Source organism: Calypte anna, chromosome 6, assembly GCF_003957555.1.
Source record: "Calypte anna isolate BGI_N300 chromosome 6, bCalAnn1_v1.p, whole genome shotgun sequence".
In the NCBI taxonomy this organism is placed as follows: Eukaryota; Metazoa; Chordata; class Aves; order Apodiformes; family Trochilidae; genus Calypte; species Calypte anna.
Window position 1 is genome coordinate 18,032,311 of NC_044252.1, and position 26,264 is coordinate 18,058,574.

General features: G+C 40.2%; 2 protein-coding genes across 3 annotated transcripts; one reads left to right on the top strand and one right to left on the bottom strand.

The window, feature by feature from the left end:
* Window positions 1-67: 67 nt before the first annotated feature.
* ANKRD22 (ankyrin repeat domain 22) lies at window positions 68-11,891 on the bottom strand. Of its 2 annotated transcripts, XM_008502025.2 has the most exons (6): window positions 11,871-11,891; window positions 5,647-5,838; window positions 3,812-3,919; window positions 2,627-2,704; window positions 896-994; window positions 68-177 (listed from the first exon to the last, which is right to left on the bottom strand). In XM_008502025.2, exons 1-6 carry the CDS (start codon window positions 11,889-11,891, stop codon window positions 100-102), a joined length of 576 nt encoding a protein of 191 aa, XP_008500247.2. In that variant the 3' UTR covers window positions 68-99. The 2 variants fall into 2 exon arrangements, with proteins under 2 accessions (XP_008500247.2, XP_030309445.1); XM_030453585.1 differs by lacking the exon at window positions 11,871-11,891 and having other exon boundaries at window positions 5,647-5,862.
* A 3,112-nt stretch (window positions 11,892-15,003) lies between these two features.
* LOC103535914 (lysosomal acid lipase/cholesteryl ester hydrolase) lies at window positions 15,004-24,447 on the top strand. The gene is made up of 9 exons (XM_008502024.2): window positions 15,004-15,138; window positions 16,031-16,145; window positions 16,384-16,582; window positions 17,391-17,500; window positions 19,334-19,470; window positions 20,391-20,531; window positions 21,490-21,561; window positions 22,759-22,827; window positions 24,214-24,447. Exons 1-9 carry the CDS (start codon window positions 15,007-15,009, stop codon window positions 24,445-24,447), a joined length of 1,209 nt encoding a protein of 402 aa, XP_008500246.2. The 5' UTR covers window positions 15,004-15,006.
* Window positions 24,448-26,264: the final 1,817 nt, after the last annotated feature.

Consider the following 26,264-nt stretch of genomic DNA (forward strand, 5'->3'; position numbering starts at 1 on the left):
TGTCAAGTAGCAGCTCTCAGCCCTCTGCCGGATTCCTCCTGCTGTGCAAGATGGATTGCATGTGAGGTAATTTTCTGTGTGTTCAGGAGTCCTTAATGACTAGGAAGTTTTCCTTAGCATGCTTTCAATGTCGTGGAACTTCAATCTTCTTGCTATATCTAAGGGAGTCTCCCCATCCTGAAAAGAAAGAGATGAAATGCATTGCAATATGGTAGATGTAAGCCATGTACAAAGAGCTTTCTTCAATTTGCAACCCAGATGCAGTGCCCTCCCTGCCTAAATTTCACTGTCACACTCTTGCTTAAAAGAAAAGTTTCAGAACTTAGTGAGTCTAACACCACTCTCAGTGAAGCAGGGTCAGAGTCCTCTCCACCTGTGCTGACAGCCATTCCACTGCTTTCCAGGGCTGCTGTCCTGGAAACATTGCTCACCTCAATTCAGTAATGTAGATACTCACAGGCCAATACTTATATGCACAACATTTGAGCTTTTCTGATGACAGAAGCAGCTAGGCTTAGCCCTTCTCAGAAGAATGGTGTTCAGTGACATGAAAAGCACCAAGGGAGGCTCTTACCCTGCAGCCTGCATCTGAGGATCAACTGCAGAGAACCAGTTAAGAAGAGGTACCAGAAAGGTAGCCAAGAGATCTACAAACACAGTGAACATGTAAGCAGTCTTTACTGGCAGAAATTCAGCAGTGAAGGATTTGGACTTCAAATTTGTTCCGGCCAGCAAAGGCAATGGAGCAAACATTGCTCTATAGCACAGAACAAACCAAGATGCTGCAAGGAGGCTGTGTACCCTTTTCTCAAGCTGCTGCACACCAACAAGGGCCTACAATGTACTAGTTCACCATCCTGAGAGGGAAATACAGATATCATCTTCACCTTCTTACCTGATTCTTTACAGAAGTATCTGCATGAGCTTCAAGCAGTAGAGGAATGACTGCCAGGTTTTTCATTTCACAAGCATAGTGAAGAGCTGTGCTACCAGACTGAAGGGAAACAGAAACAGATGAATTTAGTTTTCTTACTTCTTTAGTAGATCTTAAGCAAATGCAACTACGTGTAGCCTTATCAGTTTATCCCTAACATTTGGATGTAAAAGACACACCATTTCTTGTTACAGTATACTACACAGTAAAACCAATTTTTGCTTATAAGGGAAAGAAGTACAATAAAAAAAAAAAACAAACTCCCCAGGATGCAGCTCTTAAAATGGGTTTATTACCTTTATCCAGAAGACAGTAATTCTGGATAGTGAGATCGAGTGTACCCTCAGCAAGGTTGCTTATGACACCAAGCAGTATGGTGCAGTGGATTCATGGGAGGGAAGGGATGCCATCCAGAGGGACCTTGACAGGCTGGAGAGTTGGGCCAGTGCAAATCACATGAAGTTCAACAAAGCAAAGTTCAAAGTCCTGCACTTGGGTCAAGGCAATCCCTAGCACAAATACAGGTTGGGCAGAGAATGGATTGAAAAAGGCCCTGAGGAGAAGGGCCTGGGGGTTTTGGTTGATGAGCTTAGTATGAGCAGGAATGTTCACTTGTAGCCCAGAAAGTCATCAGTATCCTGGACTGTCTCAAAAGAAGCATGGTAAGCAGGTAGAGGAAGGGGATTCTGCCACTCTATTCCACTCTTTTGATATCCCACTTGGAGTACTGTGTCCAGTTCTGAGATCCCCAACACAAGAAGTACGTAGAGCCCAGAGTGGACTATGTGCTATGTACTCATGGAGTGAGTCCAGAGGATGAAGCTTGAAGCATGAAGCTTGTCAGAGGGCTGGAGCTTATCTCCTATGAAGACAGGCTGAGAGAGTTGGGGTTGTTAAGCTTGGAGAATAGGAGGTTCCAGGGAGACGTTATAGGGGCCTTACAGTATATCAAGGAGGCTTACAGGAAAGCTGGGGAGGGGCTTTTTACAAAGGCATGTAGTAATTGGATGTTGGGAGGGTAGTTTCAAGCTGAAAGATTGAGGTTAGACACTGGCCCAGCTTGCTCAGAGAAGTTGTGAATCCCTGGAAATGTCCAAGGCCAGATTGGCTTTGAATAACCTGGTCAAACAGAAGGTCTCCCTGCCCCGAGGCATTCGAACTAGATGATCTTTCTAAACCAAATGATTCTATGATTTTCTAATTTCAGAAGTCTCCATTATCTTGATCTCAACAACTATGCCTTAAGCAATAATGTTTGCACATATTTTGTTGTTTTAGAAGTTGGTGCTGCTAAAACTGAGGAGCTCCCTTTTCTACCTTTGCCCACAGTCTTTTCCAGTCCAAGAACTCATAAATGGTAATTAACTCAGATCCTTGTATCATTAGAATTTTTAGAGGATCAAGTGTCTAATACATCAATATCTCTATACAGTATCTCTACAATGCCCTCTTAACAGACCACTGGTCAGAAAGGGAGAATTAGTTGATATGTGGAGACTTATTTCTGTGAACACAACAAAACTATTGCATAAGTATTAAGGAGAAGCAGTGAATCCTCCTGGTATATCACAATCAGTTCAGTTTCTGAACTTACTCTGAAAACAGGAATATATTGCTAGAAGATTCTATGAAAGATCTTGAAGTCTGCTTTAAGTTATGTTGCATCATTTGCATTTGAAAAAGTCCACTTACAAAGTCTGTAGCATTAACATCCACTCCAGCTCTAAGCAACATCTTGATCAGGTTTTCGTTCTGTTTAGTCTTTGAGATCTATTTAGTGCAAGGGAAAGAGTAACACAGTAAGAGAGTTCATCTGCATATGGTACTAAGTAGATGTTAGCAAAATACTGGCTTGTGTTTTTTTCCACAAAAGAAGAGTGTCTGGCTCCTGCATGTGCCAAACTGATGCAATGATTCAGTTCTGTTCTTTCACTGCCTTTTTTGTTTGTTATTCTCCGTCATTCCGGCAATGAAAACTCTTGTCTGTATTCTTGTCCTGGTTTGGGCCAGGATAAAGGTGGTTTTCTGTTTCTGTACTTTTGCTTTTAGCTAAGTCCCTTGTAAGTAGTCTCTCTGAAATTAACAGCAAGTTTCTCAGACAGTGTGTGCTTCTATGATTGATAACACTTGATGTTTATAGTTCCAGCCAGAGACTGGTATGCAGAGCCAAGGACACTGCTTTCCTCAGCTCTGAGGAAAATGTTTTACTGTCCAGGAGGATAAAGAGGTCCCACCTGAACCCTCCTTTAGGGAGGAACGGACAAGATAGATGCCAGAATTGACCAAACAGAGTATTCCATCCCATATACGTCACACTCAGTATAAATTTGAGGCATCACGTGGGCCGAGCCAGATCTTTTCCTGATTTCCTGCTTCCCTTCCTTCACCCGGCATCCTGGAAGGATCCTGTCTGTTCATCTGCCTGTGGTCCTGATCCGTGCCAGCCCATATCTGTGTGTTCCTGCCTCCGGTTCCCGACTGCTGCCGACTCCAGGAGTCCAGCCTGGACTTTCCCAGGGCTGCCCTACAGCCTCGGTGGTGACGTGAGAGTTATTGGGGAAGAGGGGGGAGGAATGTGGTATCCATTTTCCTGTATATTTGTATATATTTAGTAATTTTACCTATTTATCATTACTGTTTCATTAAAGTTGTGTAGTTTAGTTTCCAACCCATAAGTCTCTCTCCCTTATTCTCTCTCCTTTCTTTATCAAGGAGAGAGAGACATTAATAGAGAGCGTCTGTTATTCGGTTTAATCGCCGGACCAGTGTTAAACCGTGACAATTCTATACAGCTTTCTGGACTGAAATATTGCCATGAGAAAGGTGATAAGGTGAAAGGGAAAGGTACAAGGCTTTTCTTCTTTCATCCAAACTCACCATGAGAAGATATCCAATGAGCATAACTGGCATGAGGATTATGATGAGCACATAGTCAAGGAAGGTGAAACGTTTTCTCACAGCATAATGCAGACATGTGCGGTCTTTCTAAACACAAAATAACTCTGATTAATACCAGGCCTAGTTATCTGATTATATTAGTTAAATATTGGCAATAGTAGGTAATTTTATATTTCACAAGCTTTCTTCTAGGTTATGTACCAGAAATATTTATTGTGTTTTCAAGCAGAAACACACACGTTAATTTTGCTTCCTTTAAGTGTAATCACATTTAACAGATCCAGGTTCACAGAACTTGGGCTACACATTCAAGTAGGATGTAGGATACAAAGGAGTCCATGTGTATGTCTGCAAACTTGGATACAGCTTTAGGATAGAAAGCAGAGCGGTCATCTCATGTGGCTCTCACCACTGCCCAGCAAGTGAAATCAGCAGGAAGAATCCCCAGAGGTGTTACAAAGCAAAGCAAAGACACACATGAGTTTATGGCATCTCATTTGGCAGACATGAGAAACACAGACAAGTAGCAAACCTCCCAGCATAGTCCTACAGAGAAGAGACCTTAAAAAATATTTCTTTGTACCAAAGCAACTAAAGAGTAGAGATTTTAACTTGTGTATTAAAAACAGACATGCAGGTTGTAAAGCTAGATTTCAGTGTTACCTGGGGGCCCCAAATCAGCAGAAAAGCCTTTCTGTCATCCTTTGCTCCCATTTTCAGTCCCAAGCACCACAGACAAGCTCTGTGCCCAAAGGCATGATTCCATTTGTGAAGGTGAAGCAAAGAAACATTTAAGATATCCAGGCTCAGCTAGCAAATATCTACCAATGCAATTAGAATTATTTTACTGCAAAATACTGAACCCTTACAAAGGGACTTTAAAGTAAGAAGGAGAGCCTTTTGCACCAAGAAGAAAAGACAGGATAGAACATGCTTCTGACCTCATGAGCATTTGCTGCCCTCCTATGAAATAAACAAATACACTGAAAATGAGAGATATAAGATAGCCAAAAATGTATAAGAATCACTAAACATTGCCTTGGAGTATGAGATGATACAGTAAAATTGAAAAATTTGTGGTTTTTTTCCCCTGGCTATTTAGCACTCTTAGCATCATAAAAATAAATCAGTAATCAAGCCAAAACATACATATTTCAGCTAATTTTTAATTTTAATATACAAAGAAATATTCCACAAAACCCCACGTTCTTATCACCTTAGGAAAAAGAGCAAGTCACTGCTATTGTACAAAGCAGGTAGGGAACTTTTTAAATAGGGACCGAGTGAAGAACAGGCAAAAACTTCCTTCTTCACCTTCCAGCATGCTATTATGTGCAGAGAGAATAAAGAAGGATTTCATGGAGTCAGTCTCTCTTCAGATACACATTTGTGAGAAATGGACAGGCTCTCCTTCATACTTTCCTTTAAACAGAGTGAAGAAAATGACAGGGAAAAGAAAAGCTTCAGAAGGGGCAGATAAAAGCTGGAGGTCAAGATGAATGCAGAGTGCTGCTCAGCTAAGTGGGCAGAACCCACTGGGGGTGCCATGCAGTGTTACCTACACTGGTAGCGTTAACACAGAGAGAAACTCAGGCTGGCAATCTATCTTGTGTGCCATGGCAAGTTAGGAAAATAAATAAGAAGAGAGACGGAAGCCAAATGTTTTATTAAGTTTTTAGTTGGGGGCTACACTTTTGCTTCAGTTGGAAACAAACCTCAGGCTTGGCAGTACTGCCAGTGTTCCCACACATACACTCCAGGAACCTGACAAAGCAGTCACTGCAAATGAAGAATTACTGCTGGTGCCCACTTACCCTGTTCCTGAGGTTGACATCAGCACGTCTTTTTAGAAGGTAGCTGACTATCCTGTTGTTTCCCTGTTTGCATGCACAAATTAAGGGGGTGTCTCCACCAACGCTGTCCTGGACGTTCAGGGAGTTGCTGTTGCGCTCCAAAAGGAGGCGAACTTCATTGAAATCGTTATTATAAGCTGCCTGACAAATGGGCTGAAGAGAGAAGATAACATTCATCAGCACACGTTTCACTGAGGTATCAGCTCTTCCCATTCTACCTTACTACTTGCACAGCCTAGAACACTCGTAATAGGGGCTGTAATTCTACGTGGTTTCCAGAAGATGGTGGTAAGAGATACTCCTTCAGCAGCTCAGCCCTCACCCTGAGAAGTCACAGCCCTCGCACTCCCAGGCGACTGAACTTTCTGTTCCGTTTGAGCAACACGTCTATAATCCAAGAAATAAATCAGGTTTATTTGCAACCATTAAAAAAAAAAAAAAAAAAAAGCCCGGCTTCTGATCTCATATTATTTGGTCACTGAATTAAGTAGCAAGTGCTGACAAGCCCTAAGCTTGCCTAAGCAGGCTTCCCCTTGGGATGGGAACTGCTATACAAAGGGTACCACTTCTGACTCATCAAGTCCCAGAACCTTCAAGTTCAAGTCGAACTTCATACCTAAAAAGCCACACATGTAAGCCCACAGCTCGGATTCTTGGCTTTGGGGAACTGCTTGCTGTTTAAGTCTTCGCTCAGCTATTTCAATGCACCCTAGACCCAATCTTCCATGCCTCTCCAGCAGCAAGAGCTGAGACTAAGAGGATGAAAATGGCAAAAGTGCTATGAGTTTCTAATGGCCTAATACTGGCAGAAAACACCAGCGGGAAGCCTGCCAGGTTGGTAGCATTTGAAGTACTTCAGTGGAAAAGAGATTAAGTTCTTTCTTATCTTACCTTCTACACTGAGGTTTTTATACACCATTTAATGAGACAGGTGTTTTAAAAAATATTATTTACAGATTTTCCTGTCTGTTCTCCTTTTATTACATCAGAAACACATTACATAGAGAGGACCAGAACTCTGAGTCCTTTTGTCATTCCCCCGCATTTAGCTTTTTTTTTTCCCCCCACATTAAAAGCATTCATCTTATTTAAATTTTCTCTTCAGAAATACTTAGATCTAATACACAAGCTTACATCCAGTGTCATTGTTGCTTAGTCTTCTGGAGAGTTGCATTAGAGAAGATATTTTGCTTTCTCTAGATAGTATTTATACGTCTTCCAGACCTTGCACCACTTCATGCTTTGTTTTATTATATCAGGCAAAATTCTCCAAGGAATACATGCAACAATATAAATTTTACAAGCCTATGTGTACCATTTGCTATTATACACTCCTCCGGAACTGGAACTGTTTTAATGACATTTTAATGTTTAATGACTTCGAAGACAAGCACATAATGGTACCATCTAAATGAACAGTTTGCTCTAGAATCTTGTTCTATTATATTAGTGTCTTGTACTGTATTTTCATGAAAATCTTCACCTTCAGTATGTGTATCTTCATGAAAGAGAAGATCAAGTGGAGTCTGTCTGCACCTCTGATTTCCTTACTTTTCTTATTTTTAAATATTACTTTGCTTTTTTAGACATGCAGGTGATTTGCTCTTTGGTTGAATACCTGCTTAAATCCCAGCCATGTCCCACACAACTTCACTCCTTTCAAGCCTGACTCTTGCTAATTCAGCAGCTCCTCTCACCAAATGACATTCTTTTGTGTTATTCTTTCTGTGCTCTCTCAAAGAATTTTACTTGCTTTGTCATTAAGCTCAAAGCATTTCAAACTGATTTTCTCATTGACCAGTGGAATCTTTTTCTAAAGTTTTTACTACTTTTAAACCCTGTTCCAGATCCATGAATAATGATGTAGCACTTACCACTTCCTCAGAGACTACATGATTTGATACTGAAGTTATGCACAGAGACCAGCACATAGGAGTCACAGCCACTCCTTTAAATTTTATGAAACCTAATATGCAGGTGACTGACATATTTAAAGTATGTTTTAATTATTATTAGTCCCCTGCAGTAGGAGTTCTTTGTAAAACTGATTCATTCATGCATTAACATGTTCCATTCATATTTAAAAATAAACAAAACAAAGCAAAACAAACAAGAAACCACAAAGAAAAAACAAACAAACAACCCAAAACAAAACAAAAAAAAAAACACAAATATTTTTCCTGGCTTTATGGAATTTTATTGAGGCCTGCTCTGCTGGTTTGCACTCTAGAAATGCTTCTTTTAGTCAAAGAAAAGTGAGGAATCATGGAGATTAGACTTGTAATATACCTCACAAATTAACAAATGGGACATCTTGGATGAAGAAGAAACATAACAGCAAAATATTTAAGTGAAGAAACAAAGCAATTCAAACAACTCTAAGATCAGTATTTTGATATGAATAACAATTAGACTTCAGAAAAAATGTGTTAAGGAAAGAGTAAAGATAGGAAAAATTACAACTAATTGGCAATTGGTCACCTGTGTGAGAAAGGTGTTAAAAAAGAGCAACCACTGGCAACTTTTATATTAGGCAGTCTTTCTCAGAGAGACAGAAGAGAGCTGTTACTGAAGGCTCTAAACCAGGATAGTGAATACAGTTCCTGTCATCTGAGTCCAAACATTAATTCAGACACTGGCAGGAGTGTAAAAACTCTACAAAACTGAGGAATGTGAAGAGCTTGAAGAAAGACTGATTTGCCTGTCAGAAAGGAAGAAAAAAGACAGGGCTGTTTAAGTTTTTCAAAACAAATTAAAGGGTAAGTATTAGAGAAGAGCCAATTGTTTCCAAAACAGGCTTCCAGTAGCAGCAGAATGGACACAAAACCTGACTGGCTCCATGCTGGAGCTTGAGAAGTGTGCAAAGATATCTGTGGTAGTGATACCCTTGCACATATCCCACTTCCACCTTTCACTTGGTTGTCACTATGGCAGCTCTACCTAAATTAGGACTAACTATGCTTATGGCTGTTTTAAACAATTCTCCAAACTATATTCAGAGGCAATTAATAAAGTTTCTTACATACACACAGTTAGGAGGCACCTGTCTGGAATACTAGCAGTAAGGTCATACATAGAGCTGGGACTATGTTATGTACAAGCAGTAGATTCCATCCAAACAGATTTCCTTTCTGCCTTCAGAAAAGCATGGAGACTAAAAGTCTGGAAACCTCTCTCAGTTTTCTACAGTGTTAGAAGACCTCAACAAAGATGTAGCTTAAGAATCAGCTTTTGGTCCATGTTATGGTTATTACATTATTGTTATCTACTCATTATACACAAGGGGGAAATAAGTCTATGAGATACATACTCATAATAACTGAGCTTCATGTGCAAGATAGAAGCAGTATCAGAGGAACACAAAGTTCCTTTCTCAGATCATGACTCAGCTGTGGAAAGGAGGTCTTCAAGTACAGAAGTCTCATGGCAGCTGAGGACAGCCAGGAGAATCCCTGCAGCTGCCTTTGTTAGAGATTCACTGGCAACTGGAGCACAGATTTAAAGTTTATGGCATCTCTTCCAGGCACTTGTGAGAAACAAAGGCCAGCACTTCCACAACAAAAACACTGAAGATCAACGGGAACTGAGCTTACAACTTGTGAAAATGTTCACAGTCCAAGACACAGAGACTGTAAAGTGGCTACTCTCACTTACACCACATCGTTTGTAAACCCCAGCCTTCCAACCACCCCAGAGAACCCCAAACAGACCCAGCCCACCTCCAGAACACTGCAGAGCAGTCCTGCCATATGCACATCAAGCATCCCATCAAATGTAAACAGTGGCTCTAGGTCTGAAAAGAAGCAGTGCAGAACCAAGAATTCCAGCTTAGGTGAAGAGGAAGAGAGCACCTCTTTGAACACCAAACTCCTCCTACCCTGACCAGTGGTGCCGTTTCCCTGCCACAGCATCAGGGTTAAGCATGAACTACAGCACATGTCACTGCTAAACTGAAGAAAGGAAAGGGCAGACACTAGGTACTGAAAATTAGAGTTTGAAAATATGCCAGTGACTGAGGGATGATCAACCAAGTCAGGTGTAGAAATGAAAATTGGGTATGCAGTTTTAAAGCAAAACATCTGTAGTTAGATTAGAATCTCACTTCTTACACTATTTTTTTCTACAAGCCCTTCAGAAGATTTAATTGTCCAGTATATTTCAGGAAAGGTGAGCAGTAGGCTTTTTATAAAGGCATGTAGTCATAGGATGGGTAATGGTTTTAAACTGGAAGAGGGCATACTTAGGTTAGACATTAGGAAGAAATACTTTAGTGTGAGGGTGGTGAGACAGCAGAACAGTTTGCCCAGGGAAGCTGAGAGTTCCCATCCCTGGAAGTGTTCAAGGCCAGGTTGGTTGGGGCTACGAGAGACACGATCTAGTGGGAGGTGTCCCTGACCATGCAGGGGGAGATGATCTTTAGATGATCTTTAAGGTCCCTTCCAACTAAAGCCATTCTATGATTCTATGACAGTCAAACACTTTCTGAGATCACCCAATTAAAGATCACCAGATAAGCAGTGCAATAAAAATAAAAAAACTTTCACCATCAGGAATAAGGACAATACTTTTTCACAATTTGTATTTTAATTTATTATTTTTTTAATCAGTTGTGGGTCATGTGATTGAAATCAGGATCTGGTGTTTTACTTCCATTCAGGTGAACTGCCACATCAGAATTTGGATACTTGTTTTCAGAGCTTCTTGGCACTTTATCTTCATAGTGATAAAACATGAAGTAACTCTACAGCAAATTCTATCACACATGAGATAAAGGTTAAAGGCACCTAACTAAGGACAAAGCATTCAGCTAGTAGAGAGGAGGCTAAGTTAGAACTGGTCTTCCAACTGGGGGAGCAAGTTCAGATTATAATGGTTACTTTCTTTCAGAGCTGCAGGGGATTGCCTAAATTACAGCTGTCCTGGTTTGAGTCAGGATAGAACCACTAAAACAAATGACAGCAACTACTCTTCGTAGTTGTGTAGACAAAAAGGAGTCACTTCATAATGTTCAGATATTCTGAACCAGTCCACGGTCTCTTCCTATGCACTAATATTTATCCAGAGGTGTACTACAAACTAAACAGAAAAGTCTAAATCGTGTTTGCAATGATGACAGATGCATTAATATCAAATATATACCTCTCAGAAAAGGCAGCTGACACTTTCTTGTTTGTAATTCTCTAGATTTCTGTTCTTTATGAACGAACCATACTTTACCCAGAAAACTATATCTCACTCAAAATTTTTAAAGCAAGAGAACTAAAGTACATGAAAACATTACCTAATGAGCATGGAAGATATGGGCAGCATTTGAATATTCTCTAAACACTTCTTTATTTAAGCTAAATGGCACTGGTCTCTTGCACAATACTGTCTCACAGCAGTAGATCTGGAGAGAGGCAACAAACCCTTTCAGAATAGAGTCAGTCTACCCACCAATCACCTTATGCTCAGATTCAAGCTCTATAATACTGAAAGAGGAGAAGATACTTGATTTCATTGAACAGCCTTTTATAAATAAAAGAGGTGGCTTTCAGCATAGAAATGTAAGCTACTAAAGGAATAGCTATATTGTGCTATCTCCAGACAAAGAAACAGCAGTGCAATCCACTGTATTCAGAGTCAAAAAGAAACAAAATCCTCTTTTGTTCCCAAGTGTACAAATCGAAAGTTTATAAAATAATGAATATGTTTAAGTTTTAGCACTTATGCTAAAAATCCAGGGGTTTGCTAAATGGACCCCTTTCTAGGGACAAGTCCATAAACATAGATTAAAAAAAAAAAAAATCACATTCCTAAACAATCATGGAGCTGGAGGGATGTTTTCTTCGATATAATCTTTATTATCTGTATTCAACCTAAGCCAAGGAGTTATTTGCAGTTTGCAAAGTTGTTTTTTGTTTGCACTGTGCTCAAAATTATTCTGATCTCAACACAAACCAAAAAAAAAAAAAATATTGAACAGTCACTTTGTCTGTGTAGTCACACAGGTTTCTGTATTTTCATTATTCCTACAAACAGCACTCCTCCCAGTTTGTAGTAGCCAAAATAAAGCATTTCAAAGGAAAGAACTTCCAGATCAGTATAAGCCTGTTTATGGAAGGCTGTGGTGGAAAGAAACCAAACCCAGGTGAGTATTCACATCTACAATAGTTTCGGTTACTGTGCAGAAAATAGTAACATACCTCTGAATAAAGTATCCCCATGTCTATTCTTCACTGTTTGAGGCTCTTCTTCTTCACCAGCCCAACAGCTTAACCTCACTTGAAATGCTCTTGAGCTTGTTTGAATCTGGTTAACATTTAACTTAAAAGAATCGCTCTTAAGCTATATCTATTTCAAGTCATTTCTACTTGATAGAAACAGTCATTCATCTTAGAAACCCAACCCAGGCACGTAAACGTGTGAACAACAGGGGACTGACAGAACAAGTTACAACAGAGGAGCATTTTCCTTTGTCATTTCTGCAACAACAGCCTCCAGTTGCCTAAAAAGGAAAGTAGCAAAACAGGCTGAGGAGGGGAGGGGTGAGAGAGAGAGGAAGAAAATTTCACAAGTGAAGAAAGGGAGTGGGAAAAAGAAAAAAGAAGGCATGAAACCTAAACCATAAAATATGTAACTACAAATGGTAGCTAGTTTGCTACCCAAGCTACTTTTGAATAAAACATATCCCAGACCTTGTGCAACAACTTCAAATGCCTACTGAGGAATGGGAAGCAACTAGATCCCACACACTGAATGAGAGTTCCCAGTATAATTAGCTTCAGTCTCTTATTAAGTAGGCCACCCTCTCTCGGTACCTATTTATTCTCCAGTGAGGTGGGAGGCCATATAAAATGACTCATTCTGTCTCTATCCTTCTCTGCCAAAAGTATTGTAGCTCCACTAACTGTAGTGTCAATTTGCTGACACCATTTCTAACTCTCAGTGGCTGTTTATAAGAAGAAAATGAGGCTGCCTTCCAGCAGAAGCATACACTGTACCTAATGGTGACAAACCTCTCTAGGATCCTCCCAACAGATTGATCCTTCAACATGTCATGAATATTTTGTCAGCCTACAGACACAATGGAATGAGTAATATCTCAAAGGTATTCCTTGCCAGTAATTCTTGTCATCCAAATCCTAAGGAATTAATGTCCTCTGATGTCAACTGGCTAGGTTGTTAGAATTTATAGATTACAACTCATCTCATTGGAAGACACATCAAATTGTTCAGCTGTTTAATATAACAATTTAGCAGTTTATTTAATACTTTCCTAACACCAATATACACATGCATGGTAACAAAAAAAAGTATTAAAAAAGAAGAAAAATATAAAAAAACAATCCAACCCAGACTCCTCTGTGAAACACAGCAGGCATTTCCTCTATGAAACCTTCAGGCATTATCTCTGTTGGAACAGTAGGAACAGTTACTTAATCAAGCATCACATCTCTGGCCCTCTTGAAGATCAGCCATGAGATTTACAGTCAGAGCTTTATTGTGAAGCACAAGCAAGAAATCCAACTGCGATGAGGCATGAGACTTATTCAAATATATGTTATATTGCATATTTCACATTAGCTACCCAGCCAATACCCATGCAGCACTGTAAAGGCTTCAGGGCAGAATTAACTCAATAGCCCCAACTACTAACAGCCACAGAGAAACCCCTTCATGGCAACAACCAGAGACTGCATTGTGAAACACAGTGAACCCCTTTTTTTACATGAAAAATGCAGCCCATCCTGTGGCTGAGCTTAAGGAGTCAGCTGCAGTCCTTTATGTGCACTACTGATCTGTTCCACCTCCACCACAGTTGTCAAATGACCCAAAGAACAGTCAGAAATTACCATAAACAAAAAACACAAAAACAAACAGAGAAGGTGAAAAGGAAATTCTGTTACATGGGCATACAGTAACCAAAGAGCATTAGGCTCCCTCATAAAGCCCTTTCTGCTTAAGCATGTCAGGCACCAGCATAGGTCAAGATCTGTCATAGCTTCAGGGAACAGGAATCCCCTAGGACCCTGGTAAGTATCCTAATTACAGGTTAAGCACTTTGTTTCCTGCCCCATGGTGCAATTTGATCTCTCCAAATTCCATGCCAAGTTTCTGCTTATCATAAAATACCTTCCACCCTTTAAATACTTGGAAGCCAGCTCTTAAACCTGATCTCCTTTATGTGCAGACACCACAGAGCACTCTACTGCTGCTCCTAAGTGAAATTTTGTCCATCTTTATATATATGCAAGGGTGTCTGTTAGTGAATCAGTCTGCCAGTGGGCACAGGCCAGGAGCTGTGGCAGGAGGCACAAGCAAGGCAGTGCAAGCAGAGGTAAGTGGATTGTACAGATCTTTTCATCCTCTCTTTCTCTGTTGCCTGTACCCATAAAGATGGGTAGTCTTGTGGTTTTCTGTGTTTGCTCATCAGACTTGAGAGACTGCATCCTTTCTGATCTGCAAGCCTGATGCTATGCATCAGTGGATGTGGTTGCTAAAGATGAGGAGAGAAAAAAGTCTTTGACCTACTCAAATGGGGAAAGGGAGTAACTCATGGTTTAATTTTGGTCTACTCATGTTGATGGGTTTTTTCTACAGATGTCTCAGTGAATGCATGAAAATCTTGGTATGCAAAGTGTGTGCATCAATTGGATATTTTACTTCTACATTTTCAAATACACTTAAGCTTCCCTTGTAAGCTAATCAGGAGATTCTATTACCTACTACCCACATTTACTGCCCTGGTGCCTTTAGTCCTAAATACAATATAGATGAAAAAAAAAATATCCTGACTCTCTCAGGAATGCATTGTTGACTTTCTATCTTGCCACTGGTACATCAGAAAATATACTGGGTTTATGACCTCTCCATTTCTTTTATGCTGATTACAAAGTTGGCTACAGCCAAACAGCAGAGCACTAACTAATAGAATGCACTTTACAATTTCTATTCAAAAGAGCTTCCCTGGTACCATTAGTCAGTCCCAAAACTCCATGAAGAGAAAACGCTTCCTCCAGGTGTCTAAAACACTCATTTCAATAGCAAATAGGACAATACATGAGAGAGAAAGGAACAAACTCATGGCACAAACTAGCACCAAAACCATACATTCCAGCAGGTCAGTTCCCCATCTTCCTGGAGCCCTTGGCTCACTTCTGGCCCCTGCTACACAGCATGAGCTGTGGACAGTCCCTCTCACACCCTTTGTGGAAGCCCCTGGGGGAACTCGTCTTGGGCAACCTTCAGGACACGTCCCACTTGTTTCTTCCTCTCTACTTCCACAGCACTCTCTTCCTGACTCAAACACCCCTGCGTGTCCTCTCACACAGCCCCAAGATGTGGTGTCTCCTCCTGCTGCTCTGCTCCCAGGGAATTGCTTTCTCAGCAGGATCCACAACGCTCTTCACTCCAGATTCGGACAAACGCCAGTACAGGAAAACTCCCAACCCCGAATGCTTTATGAATGTTGTAAGTTGGGTCACCTTCTCTCCTTTCCTTCCTAAACTGTCAGTCCCAGTACCACTACCACCCTCTCATCACTAACAGTCCCTGTCAGGAGGCTGGAAGTAGGGCTCTTTCAAAAGTGTTCCTCCAGCATTGGGACAGGGAGCATCCCCCTAGAAGAAACCTTGGTGCTCCTGTCCAAGCAGTGTGAGCTGCTGAAGAGAAGAATTCCTTTGCAGTGGAGGCAAAAGTTGGTTCCCAGTCTCAAGGGAAGCAAAGTCCACTCCTTCTGCAGCAATCTGTTTGCAAGGGAGGTCAAACCTCCCTTCTTCAGACTGCAGGGTCTCTGAACACCAAGTAATCCCAGAACCCTTGTTGTGGATCATCAAACATTTCTTCCTAGTACATGAAAAATTAGGTGTAGGTGGTATCATTAGCTCCTTAGTGACGGGAACACCACCCTTGTTTGCCTTCCCTGCATGGCTTGCCTAATCACACTTTGGCAAGAAAGGATGAATTATGGACCAAACCCCACAGCTTTTTTGGCTTTGTCTCATGCAGAAACAGATAACTTGCAAGGCCCAGGAATAATCTCATTTACTGGGAAAGTAAACACTGTCATGAGCTTTTATAAGCCTGTGTCATTGCCGGTTACCACTGCTAAAGAAAGATTACTTAGCCAAAACTTAAGCAGTATGGGGTACATTAGGAAAGCTTCAAACATAACTAGGTGCCTCTACCCGACTAAGTTGAGCTCTTGGTATTTCACTTTGAGAGATACAGTATAAAAGAGCATACACAAGCCATGTTACTCAAACAGCTCAACTGCTCTCACTGTTGTTAGCATCCTAGATCCCTTCTCCGCCTATCTCTACACTGTAAATGTCTGTTAACAAACTGTTTTGGCTTCCCACAGAGTGAAATTATCAGATACCATGGATACCCCAGTGAGGAATACCACATTACCACAGAGGATGGATACATCCTTGCTGTTTACAGAATTCCTGCTGGGAGGAACAGCCACAATAAAGGTATGACAGTTGCAAGATTTGAGTGTTTGAGAGCCAACTCTTACATGGGTCCCCCATCTTTCCCCTTTACATATGCAGTGGCATGTTCCCCACCTTCCTACCTCTGTAAGAGCACTGAGTCAGGAATGAGGCACGAATTCTGCATATAGGTTAAAAAAGTCGTGCAAAACCATATTCTACACCTCAATTTTAACTACATACTACTATTAGATCATAAGGAAACCTCCTTCTTTTACAGGAAAAAAGCCTGCAGTCTTGCTACACCATGGCAATTTAGGAGATGCTACCCACTGGATTTCTAACCTGCCCAACAACAGTCTGGGCTTCCTCCTCGCAGATGCTGGCTATGACGTCTGGCTGGGAAACAGCCGAGGGAACACCTGGTCTTTAAAACACAAGACCCTTAAGCCCTGCCAGAAGGAGTTCTGGCAGTACAGGTACTCCATGGAGAAAAAAAAACAGCTGAAGAGAGCAACTTCCAGGGGACTAGCAAGCATGGATAGTTAATTAATATTGGGGTGCAGAACCTTTTTCCTTTTAATTAAGGTTTCCCTTTAAAGGAAAACCATACTGTTTTTCATATAATCTTATTTAAAGTGGGGTACATGCAACATCTAAGGAGGCTAGACCAACCCTTTTTCCACAGCTTCAGCCACTTCTGGGCATACTGGTTGTGGTCATAAAAAGGGTTTGGCTAAGTGATGTGGAGGGGCTCTTCTGGAATCAACAAAGAAAAGAAAAAAAAGAAACCGGAAAAAGAAAAAGAAGCTTGAAATACATAGCTTTATTACCTTTATCAGTACACAGTGCTGGTTTCTTTGGGGAAAAGACTTTAAAACTGGGAGGTATCTGTAACCTTGAAGTGTCCCACCAGATACTGTGCCCCAGGTGCAGAGAGGGGACTGCTTAACTCAGTCTAGAAATCCAATTTATCACAACTGATGCTAATTGAGAAAAATTTTTGTGACCCATGCTGGTGAGAGCACTGATCACATTCAGTCCCTCAAGGGCTGCTGCTGACTGGTAAAACTGGGACCTCCCCAGAGAAAGCCCCAGCCATCAGGCAGCCTGGCAGTACAGCTGCATCCCTCTACCCCCTTCTCCAACTCAAGCAAGAATGCAGAGAAAGCCTGCAACCTCATCTTTTAATGAGTTCTCTTTAGTGCAATGAACAAAACAGACATTCAGTAACTCACACTGTGGTAGCTAAATTGCCTGCTGGCTTTTTGTGTTTCTACCCTGTAGTTTCGATGAAATAGGTAAATATGATATTCCAGCAGAGTTGTATTTCATCATGAATAAAACTGGACAGAAGGATGTATACTATGGTGGTCTCTCCGAAGGCTCTGCAATAGGTAATGTCAGGACACTTGTGGTTCATAATCTTTCATGTTCTTATCTGATTAGTAGGTCTTCTCATCAGTAGGTTCTTATCTGATCACCCTTGATTCAGGTGTTTCACTTGTTTATGTAGAGCTAGAAAATCTGAGAAGTGTCCTTCTCAGTGTCCTCTGAACTGAGATTTGGAAAATATACAAAGTTTTCCTAAAACCAGCTTTGGTTATTCTTGGTAAGCAAAGAATCCTAATAGCAGTTCCAAATATATTTACACTTTTTAAATAATTAGGGACATTAACTTTGATGAGATAGGTAAATACGATATCCTGGCAGAGACGTACTTCATCATGAATAAATCTGGGCAGAAGGATGTATACTATGCTCATCACTCAGGGGCTTACCTAGGCATAAAACTGTTAATGCAAATACCTGATTGGATTATCTCACTGTTAAGAATCTTTCTCATAAAAAGTTACTGAAAGAATAAATGCTTTCACAACTGACACTTGCAAAGTATGGGAAACTTCTAAGAACTGTTGTATTTAAAACAAGCAAATAATAGATGATCCAAAAGCACCTTTAACTTCTTGAAGGACTACTGGTATATAATAGCTGTTATTTACCAAGTACTCTGTACTATAGTTTACTAAATATCCTCTCAATTTCACTCTAAATTATTTATTTATTGTTTTTTCCAAGTATTACAACAATTTGATGTTTTTCTTAATCATCTTAAAGATGTTTTTCTTTCAGTAACAATAAGCTTTTATTAATATCAGGTTTTAAGATTTATACGTTAAATCTTCAGGGATTAGATGTGAATACTGGTGCAACAACCCATAAAGCAGTTCAAATGACAGAAGACAAAAGAATTAAAAAGTAAATCACTATGTCTCAATTTAATGTCAGATTGCTACTTAAAGCATAGTTCAAGTATGACTATAACTTACTGCTTTACTATTTAAAAATTAATTACCAGACACTGAATATTAGAAATGAAAAAGAAAAATTGGTGCTAGAAACTTCTTTGTTATTAGCAACTGCAACGGTGGTTCAAGGGTTGGACTCGATGATCTCTGAGGTCCCTTCCAACCCAGCCAATTCTATGATTCTATGATTCTATGATTAGCACCTGCATAGCAACATCAACTCACTTATAGTCTTTAAATGTTGTTAGTAGGTATGATTGACATGAAAGATCCATGAGTAGACACTGGGTTTTATGCCACGGTTTTATTGCCCTTTTACAAAAATAAACTTGAAAAAAGAGCACAGTATGGAGGGAAGTGGCATGTGGTCATATTTCCTTTCTTCTCATAAGTGACTTCTGTGGATCTTTTGGCAGAACAAATTATTCAGGCCAAGATCTCCCTTGTCTTTAGCTACCAATGTTTTAGGCAACCAGTTCCTAAACACCAAATCCATCAGCTGAGAAATTTAGACAGATGATAATTGTATTACTGCATGCCATCATCAAGTTATACATTCTTTAAAGACTCCAAGAAGAAAATCTCATTATTTTGTTAGTCGGGGGAACTTTGGAGACAATCTGGTAAAGCATCTGGATAATGCATATTTTCCTATAAAAATGACCTTAATGCAAAATTATCAGTTTTTATAAAATCATTATTAGGACATGCACTAATTAAATGGTATTTTTAGAATAAATTCTGTCCACTAAATAAAAGTTTAATGAAAAATCTTTTTTGTTAGGTCTGCCATACAGAAATGCACAACAAACAATGGGCTCATAATGTAGCCTCACTTCTTTTTTTCTGAATACTACGTTTTATTTATTTGGCCTGTTGAGATCTCTTCACTAGCTGGACTTGTGTCTTCTGTTTTCACAGGCTTCATAGCATTTTCTACTTACCCTGAGCTGGCTCAAAGGATTAAGGTATTCTTTGCCTTGGCACCAGTAACTACAACCACGTATGCTACCAGTCCTATGATTGAATTTTCACGTCTTCCCCAGTCACTGATCAGGGTATGTCATTCCTCTTTCTAAAAGATGTACTTTTCCACTTTTTCACAACTGGATTCTCTTAATCTGAACTGATTTTAGGGAAGTGATGAGTTAGAATTAATTCAGTGTATCAGACTGCTGATAGTGTTGGTAGACTTCAGGCTTTCCAAAAAGCTCAGCTGCAAGGCTTGACAAGGTGCAGTTTTAGAACTGAACACAACACGTATACCTTCACCATTGTTTCTTTGAATCAAATATTTCTCAAGGAAGCTTACAAATATAAGAATAAAAGGAGCTGAACACAGCCTACTAAATCTATCCCTAAGCACTAGTAGAAAACCACAAATAAGGCATTTCACATCTTATTTTTATAAGATGTGCAGTTCGTTTATGCTTGTGAAATATTTATTCTTAAAATGGCAAAGGAAACTTACACAGAAATACCTTTTTCACTCCAGAATTTTCTAATTTAATAGAATTTTCTGGAAATGGTAAAAATCATACATGCTACACCTCATGTCAAACTTCAGGAGCACATGCTCGTTCTGTCCAAGCTGTACTCATTATGTAATTATAAAGCATCCAGCTCTACATCTTCTTATTTGTCAGCTCCCTCTTAGTAGCAATACTCACAGTGTAGTGTTATGTATCTACCTAGAAGGTACTAGGGACTTCTGTGCTCTGTAGTCATGAGTGCAGCTGACTGTCCTTTTTCACTGAGGTCATCTGATCTCCAGGACTCATGCCAAATAATCAGAAACAGGAAAAATACGTGAAGAGCTTTTGGTAAGAATAAACTTTAAATGATATTTGAATAGCAAGAAGTTTCAACAACCTCAGTTAAGAGGCAAGGCTATTAGAGAAGATGGAGTGACTGTTTTCTCCATGAACTACTCCTGCAACAAAGAAAAAAAAAATGTTTTGCACTTTTTTTCCCCCAGCTGCTACTTGGCTGCAAAGGAGCTCTTCATCAGAATGAACTGCTGAAAGGACCTGTGACATGGTTCTGCAGACATCTGGGAAAACTTTGTGGCAGTATGTTTGGCTACTTAGCTGGGAACAGAGTACAAAATATGAACACGGTAAGCATGTCCAAGAACAACCTTAATACAAGAAAAGCTAAAGTAATCTTGAAGAAAAACAATATTTCTGCCTTATATCTACATATAGAAGGGACACAGAGAAATGTTTTGGGGTTTTCAAATAATGTCAACTAGGATGTCAGCTAATGCTGAGATGTGCTACCTGACACATTCAAATCACACAAGGAAGGCTGAATTTAGAATGCTTCCATCTTGCAATGATGTTCTTCAGTGTTCCCTCTTCTGAGCCTAAGGCAAAGAAAAATTGAACAGATATCAAAACATTTTGAAAAGGACAAATAGGGAGAGAAAGACCCTTTTTCTTTTGCATAATTCATATTTTCTTTCCTGAATAGGAAGACATTAGGAATATCCTGAACATAAAAGATTGTTTCTTTTGGTTGCCACATCTCAAAACATTTCCAGCCAAAACTCAAAGATGTTTTCTGATGCTTCTCTCAGCAATAAGGTCTCATTTCTTTACTGTGGCTGCTACTATTTTTATTTTCTTGTAGATCTTCCATATGTCTGTTCTTCAGTAGCTTTTGATCTTTCTTATTCAGACTATTTAATATGTACAAAAAATACTCACACTTGTAGCCTCATTATGCTCAAGTGGACAGTCTATTAGCAATTCTCTTCTATTCATGATGCACAGCACTATTTAAAGCATCATCTAGACTGCAGAAACTGGGGGGGGTGGGGGGAGGGGAAGACCATACACACCTCCCAAATGTTTTCCATATGAATAAGTACTTTATCCAAAGGATAAAATTATATGTACTCATTCCTACTGTAAAATCATGTATTTGTGATCCTCTCTCAATCTTCTGTTGGAGATTTTATGATTATCATATCAAAAGGGGGTTTTAACACAGCAGTGGTATGTTGCTCGGGTCCTTCAAAGATTTATTTTGTCACAATTCCTACCTTTGTAATATTTGTGCTTTCTCTCCAGAGTCGAGTAGATACATACATAGCACACTCACCTGCTGGAACTTCAGTTCAGAACATTCTTCACTGGCATCAGGTATAACCACCTGCTGACACATAACCATTCTTTCTGCTGCTTTTTGTGCAACTGAAAACCTCTAGGGAAGTCCAGAGGAGGTGGATCTGGGAAACTGCCTCTCACATCTTCTCACATGCTGCCCTGAGCACCTGCCCCAGCCATTTCCCATGGCTCACCAGACCATTACCTGAATTGTCCCTTTGATATCAGGCACTGAGGTTTCCCCAGGGCACACCACAGCTCTCTGTATGTTGGGCTCTAATGGCTTCCAGCCTTCTTCTTTATTTATGAAGACATGTGCCTTAAAAGCTGCAGAAGTGAACACAAGCATAGTCTAGGACCTGGCAGGCAGTAGGAGTATAGTGGAAACTTGAGCAGCTGGGGGATGAGCCAGACAAGGAAGTGATCCAGGTTAAAGCTTTTTTTTTTTTTTTTTCTGCTGGCACTAAAGCAGACCAGGGAACTGCCTCTTTTCCTGGCATCTAAAAAAGACCATGGTGAGAGTCAGCTCAGAAATACATCAGTGCGTGTGCACAGAATTGTGGCCACTTCTGCCAACACTTACTATGGTCTTAAATATATTCATGCTTCAGCACACACCTCTGATTGAAATTCCCAGGATCTAGATCAGGAATGCACAGATACAGAAAATATAGACAAGTTAGCAGATTTATAGAGGATTCTCAATTACTTAAACATAAATAAACTGCTGTCAGAGCATAACTCATTCACAGCCAAACTCTTGTAAGAATTACAGAGCCTCTGGAAATATCCTCACCACTGTGAGCAGGCCTGACAAAACTGACACACAAAAGAAAAGATGAGTGAGAAGACATCATATGTTACACTATACCAGTAATAGCCCTGATATGTTCTAGACATGAAGGTCTTTTCATTGTGAAAACTGAACCCCTTTTCATGGCATAAACAGGGACCCCAAATTTGGTCAAGCAAAATTTTAGTAATAAAATATACCTAAGGTGACAGTTGAAGATTAGGAGAGTGCATCAGCAAGGAGAAGGGCAATGAAGCCTTTCACCCTACCATCCATCCTCAGTATCCCTGGAAGTAACCAGAGGAATAAACAGAGGTGGGAACAACTCACAGTCCACTGCCTGAGCCTTGGCTTTAATCATTGTCAGGGCAATTAATCCTACACTGCTTCTCAGTCCCTTTACACTTAAATTTTATCTGTTTTTGTTACAACATTAATAGATAGAACATGCAGACCAGTTTCAAGCTTATGACTACGGCTCTAAGGAAAACATGAAGAAATACAACCAGGTAAGGAAATATGGTTTTCCTGAAAACTCAACACTGGGCCCTGGAAATACTGAAAAATTCAGATTTTAGCTCCCTGAATGCTTTGAATGTTACGGAAAGAAAGACAGAGTGGTCTGAGATTATTTTTCACCTGAACCTGTCACTTGTAAAGTGCAAAAGCCTGTTTTCAGACTTGACATAGACAGTTCCTAGCAGACAGCAGCAGAAATTAATTTTGCCTCCCCTGCTGATGCAGAGATGTATCCAAAGGTGTGTCAATTCATCTGCCCTTCCAAAAAGGCTAAGAGCTACACTCAAGTCCTAGGATTGGATGAGCACGGAGAGTTACATTGATTTTTGGGAAGCTACCTACCATTAAAATAGAAGAAATGCTTCAGTAGAGCACAGTTCTGACTGCTGCTGTGGTGAACTCATGCATTCTATACAGAAAAAAGGAAACAAACAAAATTTGGTTACTACCAGCTTTGGTTGTTTCTCAGCAGCTTAGACATGTCTCTTTCCTCATGAAACACTGACAATTTTTTTGTAAAATTTGATCAGATCAGTTGACTTGTAGTGAGATTTTCTCCACTGAGACAAGGCACTTTTTTGGTGGTTATTATATTGTTTTACAAATGAGGAAAGATTTCTCAGACATCTTCCTTTCACACATGTAGTCTTTAAATACTTAAGTTTGAATTTTTGAATTGATAATATGTTATTCCTAATGCTTAGGATGGTTAGAAGCAGTCAAGAAAAACAAAACAACCCTTAGATAATAGAGGTCAAATTAAAAGCATCTTATGTGTGGTCCCTTATCATCCAGTAAACAAATAACCATCCTGCCTTAAGCCTTTTGGCTCAGGACTCAGAAGATCTCCATTCAACTCTTCCATATTTCTTCAGATTCTACTCTGATGTTATGCAAGGCAAGAAGTTTCAGTGGCTATTACTCCATAAGTAGCAACAGTGTGATCTATAGAAAGTGTCAGGTGAAGTATGGAACTGTGTAACTCAAAGTCTTGCAATATGTGCCCCATATTAAAGAGGGCCCCATGCAGGACAAAAGCAGACACAGACGAACAACAGATCCGCAGCCTTTGCCTAATAAGCACAGACACCTCTCTTTCCACATCCCCACCTCTGAAGGGCACAAGCAGGTGTTAAACTGCAGGTAAGTCAGAGACAGGCATTACAGGAGGGCACAGAAACAGGATGCACCATCCCCTTTCACCATGGGCATGGAATGTGGTCAGAAAATAGACCCTACAGAGGGTGGCCTTGATCATTGCTGTTCTGTTGTAGAGAGTGCAAAAGGAAAAGAGAGAGGTGTTTGCACAGAATCCTTTCTCCAAACACAAGTTTTGATGCAAGAGCATTCACTCAGGCCTCCTCCCTTTCTTACAGTCTACTCCTCCTGCATACAAGATAGAGAAGATAAGCACCCCAACTGCTGTTTGGAGTGGTGGACTGGACAAATTTGCAGATCCGAAAGACATGGCAAAGCTGCTTCCTCGGATTACTAATCTCATTTACCATGAGCATTTTCCTACTTGGGGACACCTTGATTTCATCTGGGGTCTTGATGCAACTGAGAAAATGTATCATAAAATCATTGAAATAATGAAAAAACACCCATAAGGCTTCCCATAGGGACCCCACTCATCCAGTAAAAACTCGAAGGTTACTATTATCAGTAATATTATCTAATATACTATTAGAATATGGGTATAAGGGTTGTTATAGGGCTTTATAAACCACTGTAGATTGTTTTGCAATTTTCACATGTTGTTTTCCATGGTGCTGCATTAGTGACTGGAGTCAGAGGAATTTGAGGTACATGGGGATGATTGCTGAAAATACAAACATATTAGCAGGAACACCTAAGGGATCACTTCAGTTTGGAAAAGTGTAGCTTTTGTAAATCATTTTGCTTCAAATTACTTTCTCTTCCCTTGTAGATAAATACACCCCATAATTCACCTGAGACAGAAGTGTTATCCCATGAAAACCCCCATATTGCAAATAATCATTTCTCCATCGAAGTATTAAGGATCTTTGTTTAAATTAAATCATCTAATCCCTTGATAGAATTCTTGTCCTGTTTCTCTCTCCTCATATTAGCAACAGCAGCAAGCCAGACCCAAAAGATGTTCAGATGTAAGATTATCCTGGCACCTAAGCAGGCAGTAGTTTGTTTTTATGGGTCAAATGCCAAGAAATTCAAACTAAGAAAACCTGTGTCAGAAGAACATCACTTAGTTGTTGGACAGGTGCAGATATTCCTTTACCTAAGTAATGCTTAGTTCACCCTGTGACTATGAAGACTGCAAATATCTTCATGACAAGCGAGGACTGAGGAGATCCAGACAGAGAAGCAGCCTGCACTCAAAGGCCTCCAGAAATATTCTTGGCATTCAGTAAATATGTTATTTCAAGTTTTCCTGGCTTTGAAGTTCACCACGTTAGTGCATCCTTCCTGATAACTTAGAAGAGTAATTCAGGAAATGAAAGGCCATATCATCACAACAGACCGAGACAGGGTAGCTCAAGCATGGTGGGTGGTTTTGGGTAGGGACTTGGGCCTAGATTCCTCAATCAAGATTTGTGGCAAACCCATTTGATGATAATCTGGGAGATAGGCATCAATATATAAGCAAAAGATGTTTATTTTGTGCAATATAGAAAAGATACGCTAAGGAGATGACACATCTTATCTAGCAGGCTATGATAACAATGGGAACCGAACTTACAACAGAGATGTTTGCAGTTCAAGACACAGAGACTGCAAAGTGGCCACTCTCACACCACATTACTTATAAACCCCAATCAGAACACCATGAGTGTTCCAATCACCCCAGAGAAGCCTGAACAAACCCAGCCCACCTCCAGAACACTGCAGAGCAGACCTGCCATATGCATCAAGCATCCCATCAAATATAAACACAAGTTCTAGGTCTGAAGAGAAGCAGTGCAGGACCAAGAATTCCAGCTTAGGTGAAGAGGAAGAGAGCACCTCTTTGAACTGTCCACCTCTGCTCACTTTCACACTTCTGCAGCATCACCTAACATTCAGACAAGATGTACACAATGAATGTAACAGTGTGACACTGCTTAAAAGGTACAGCGGAAGGGAGAGGAAACAAAGAAACACCAAACTCTTCCTGTTCTCACCAGTGGTGCCTTTTCCCTGCCACAACATAAGAGCTAATAATGAACTAAGATTCTCCCTGGGTTAGCCCAACTAAAGAAAACGATAGGCAAATCCTGAGGACTGCCCTTTTTTGGGAGAGTCATCAAGAAGAATCTTAGCAGTTCCTCAAAACCTGATTGTGTGGACCCAGGTCTGAAACTAAGCTCACTCAGCTTGAAAGCAGACACCAAGGTGCAGTTTAGGACAAATTTCTCCAGGGGGCTTTTCGGAACTGTACAAGCAGAGAACACCGCCACAGACACAC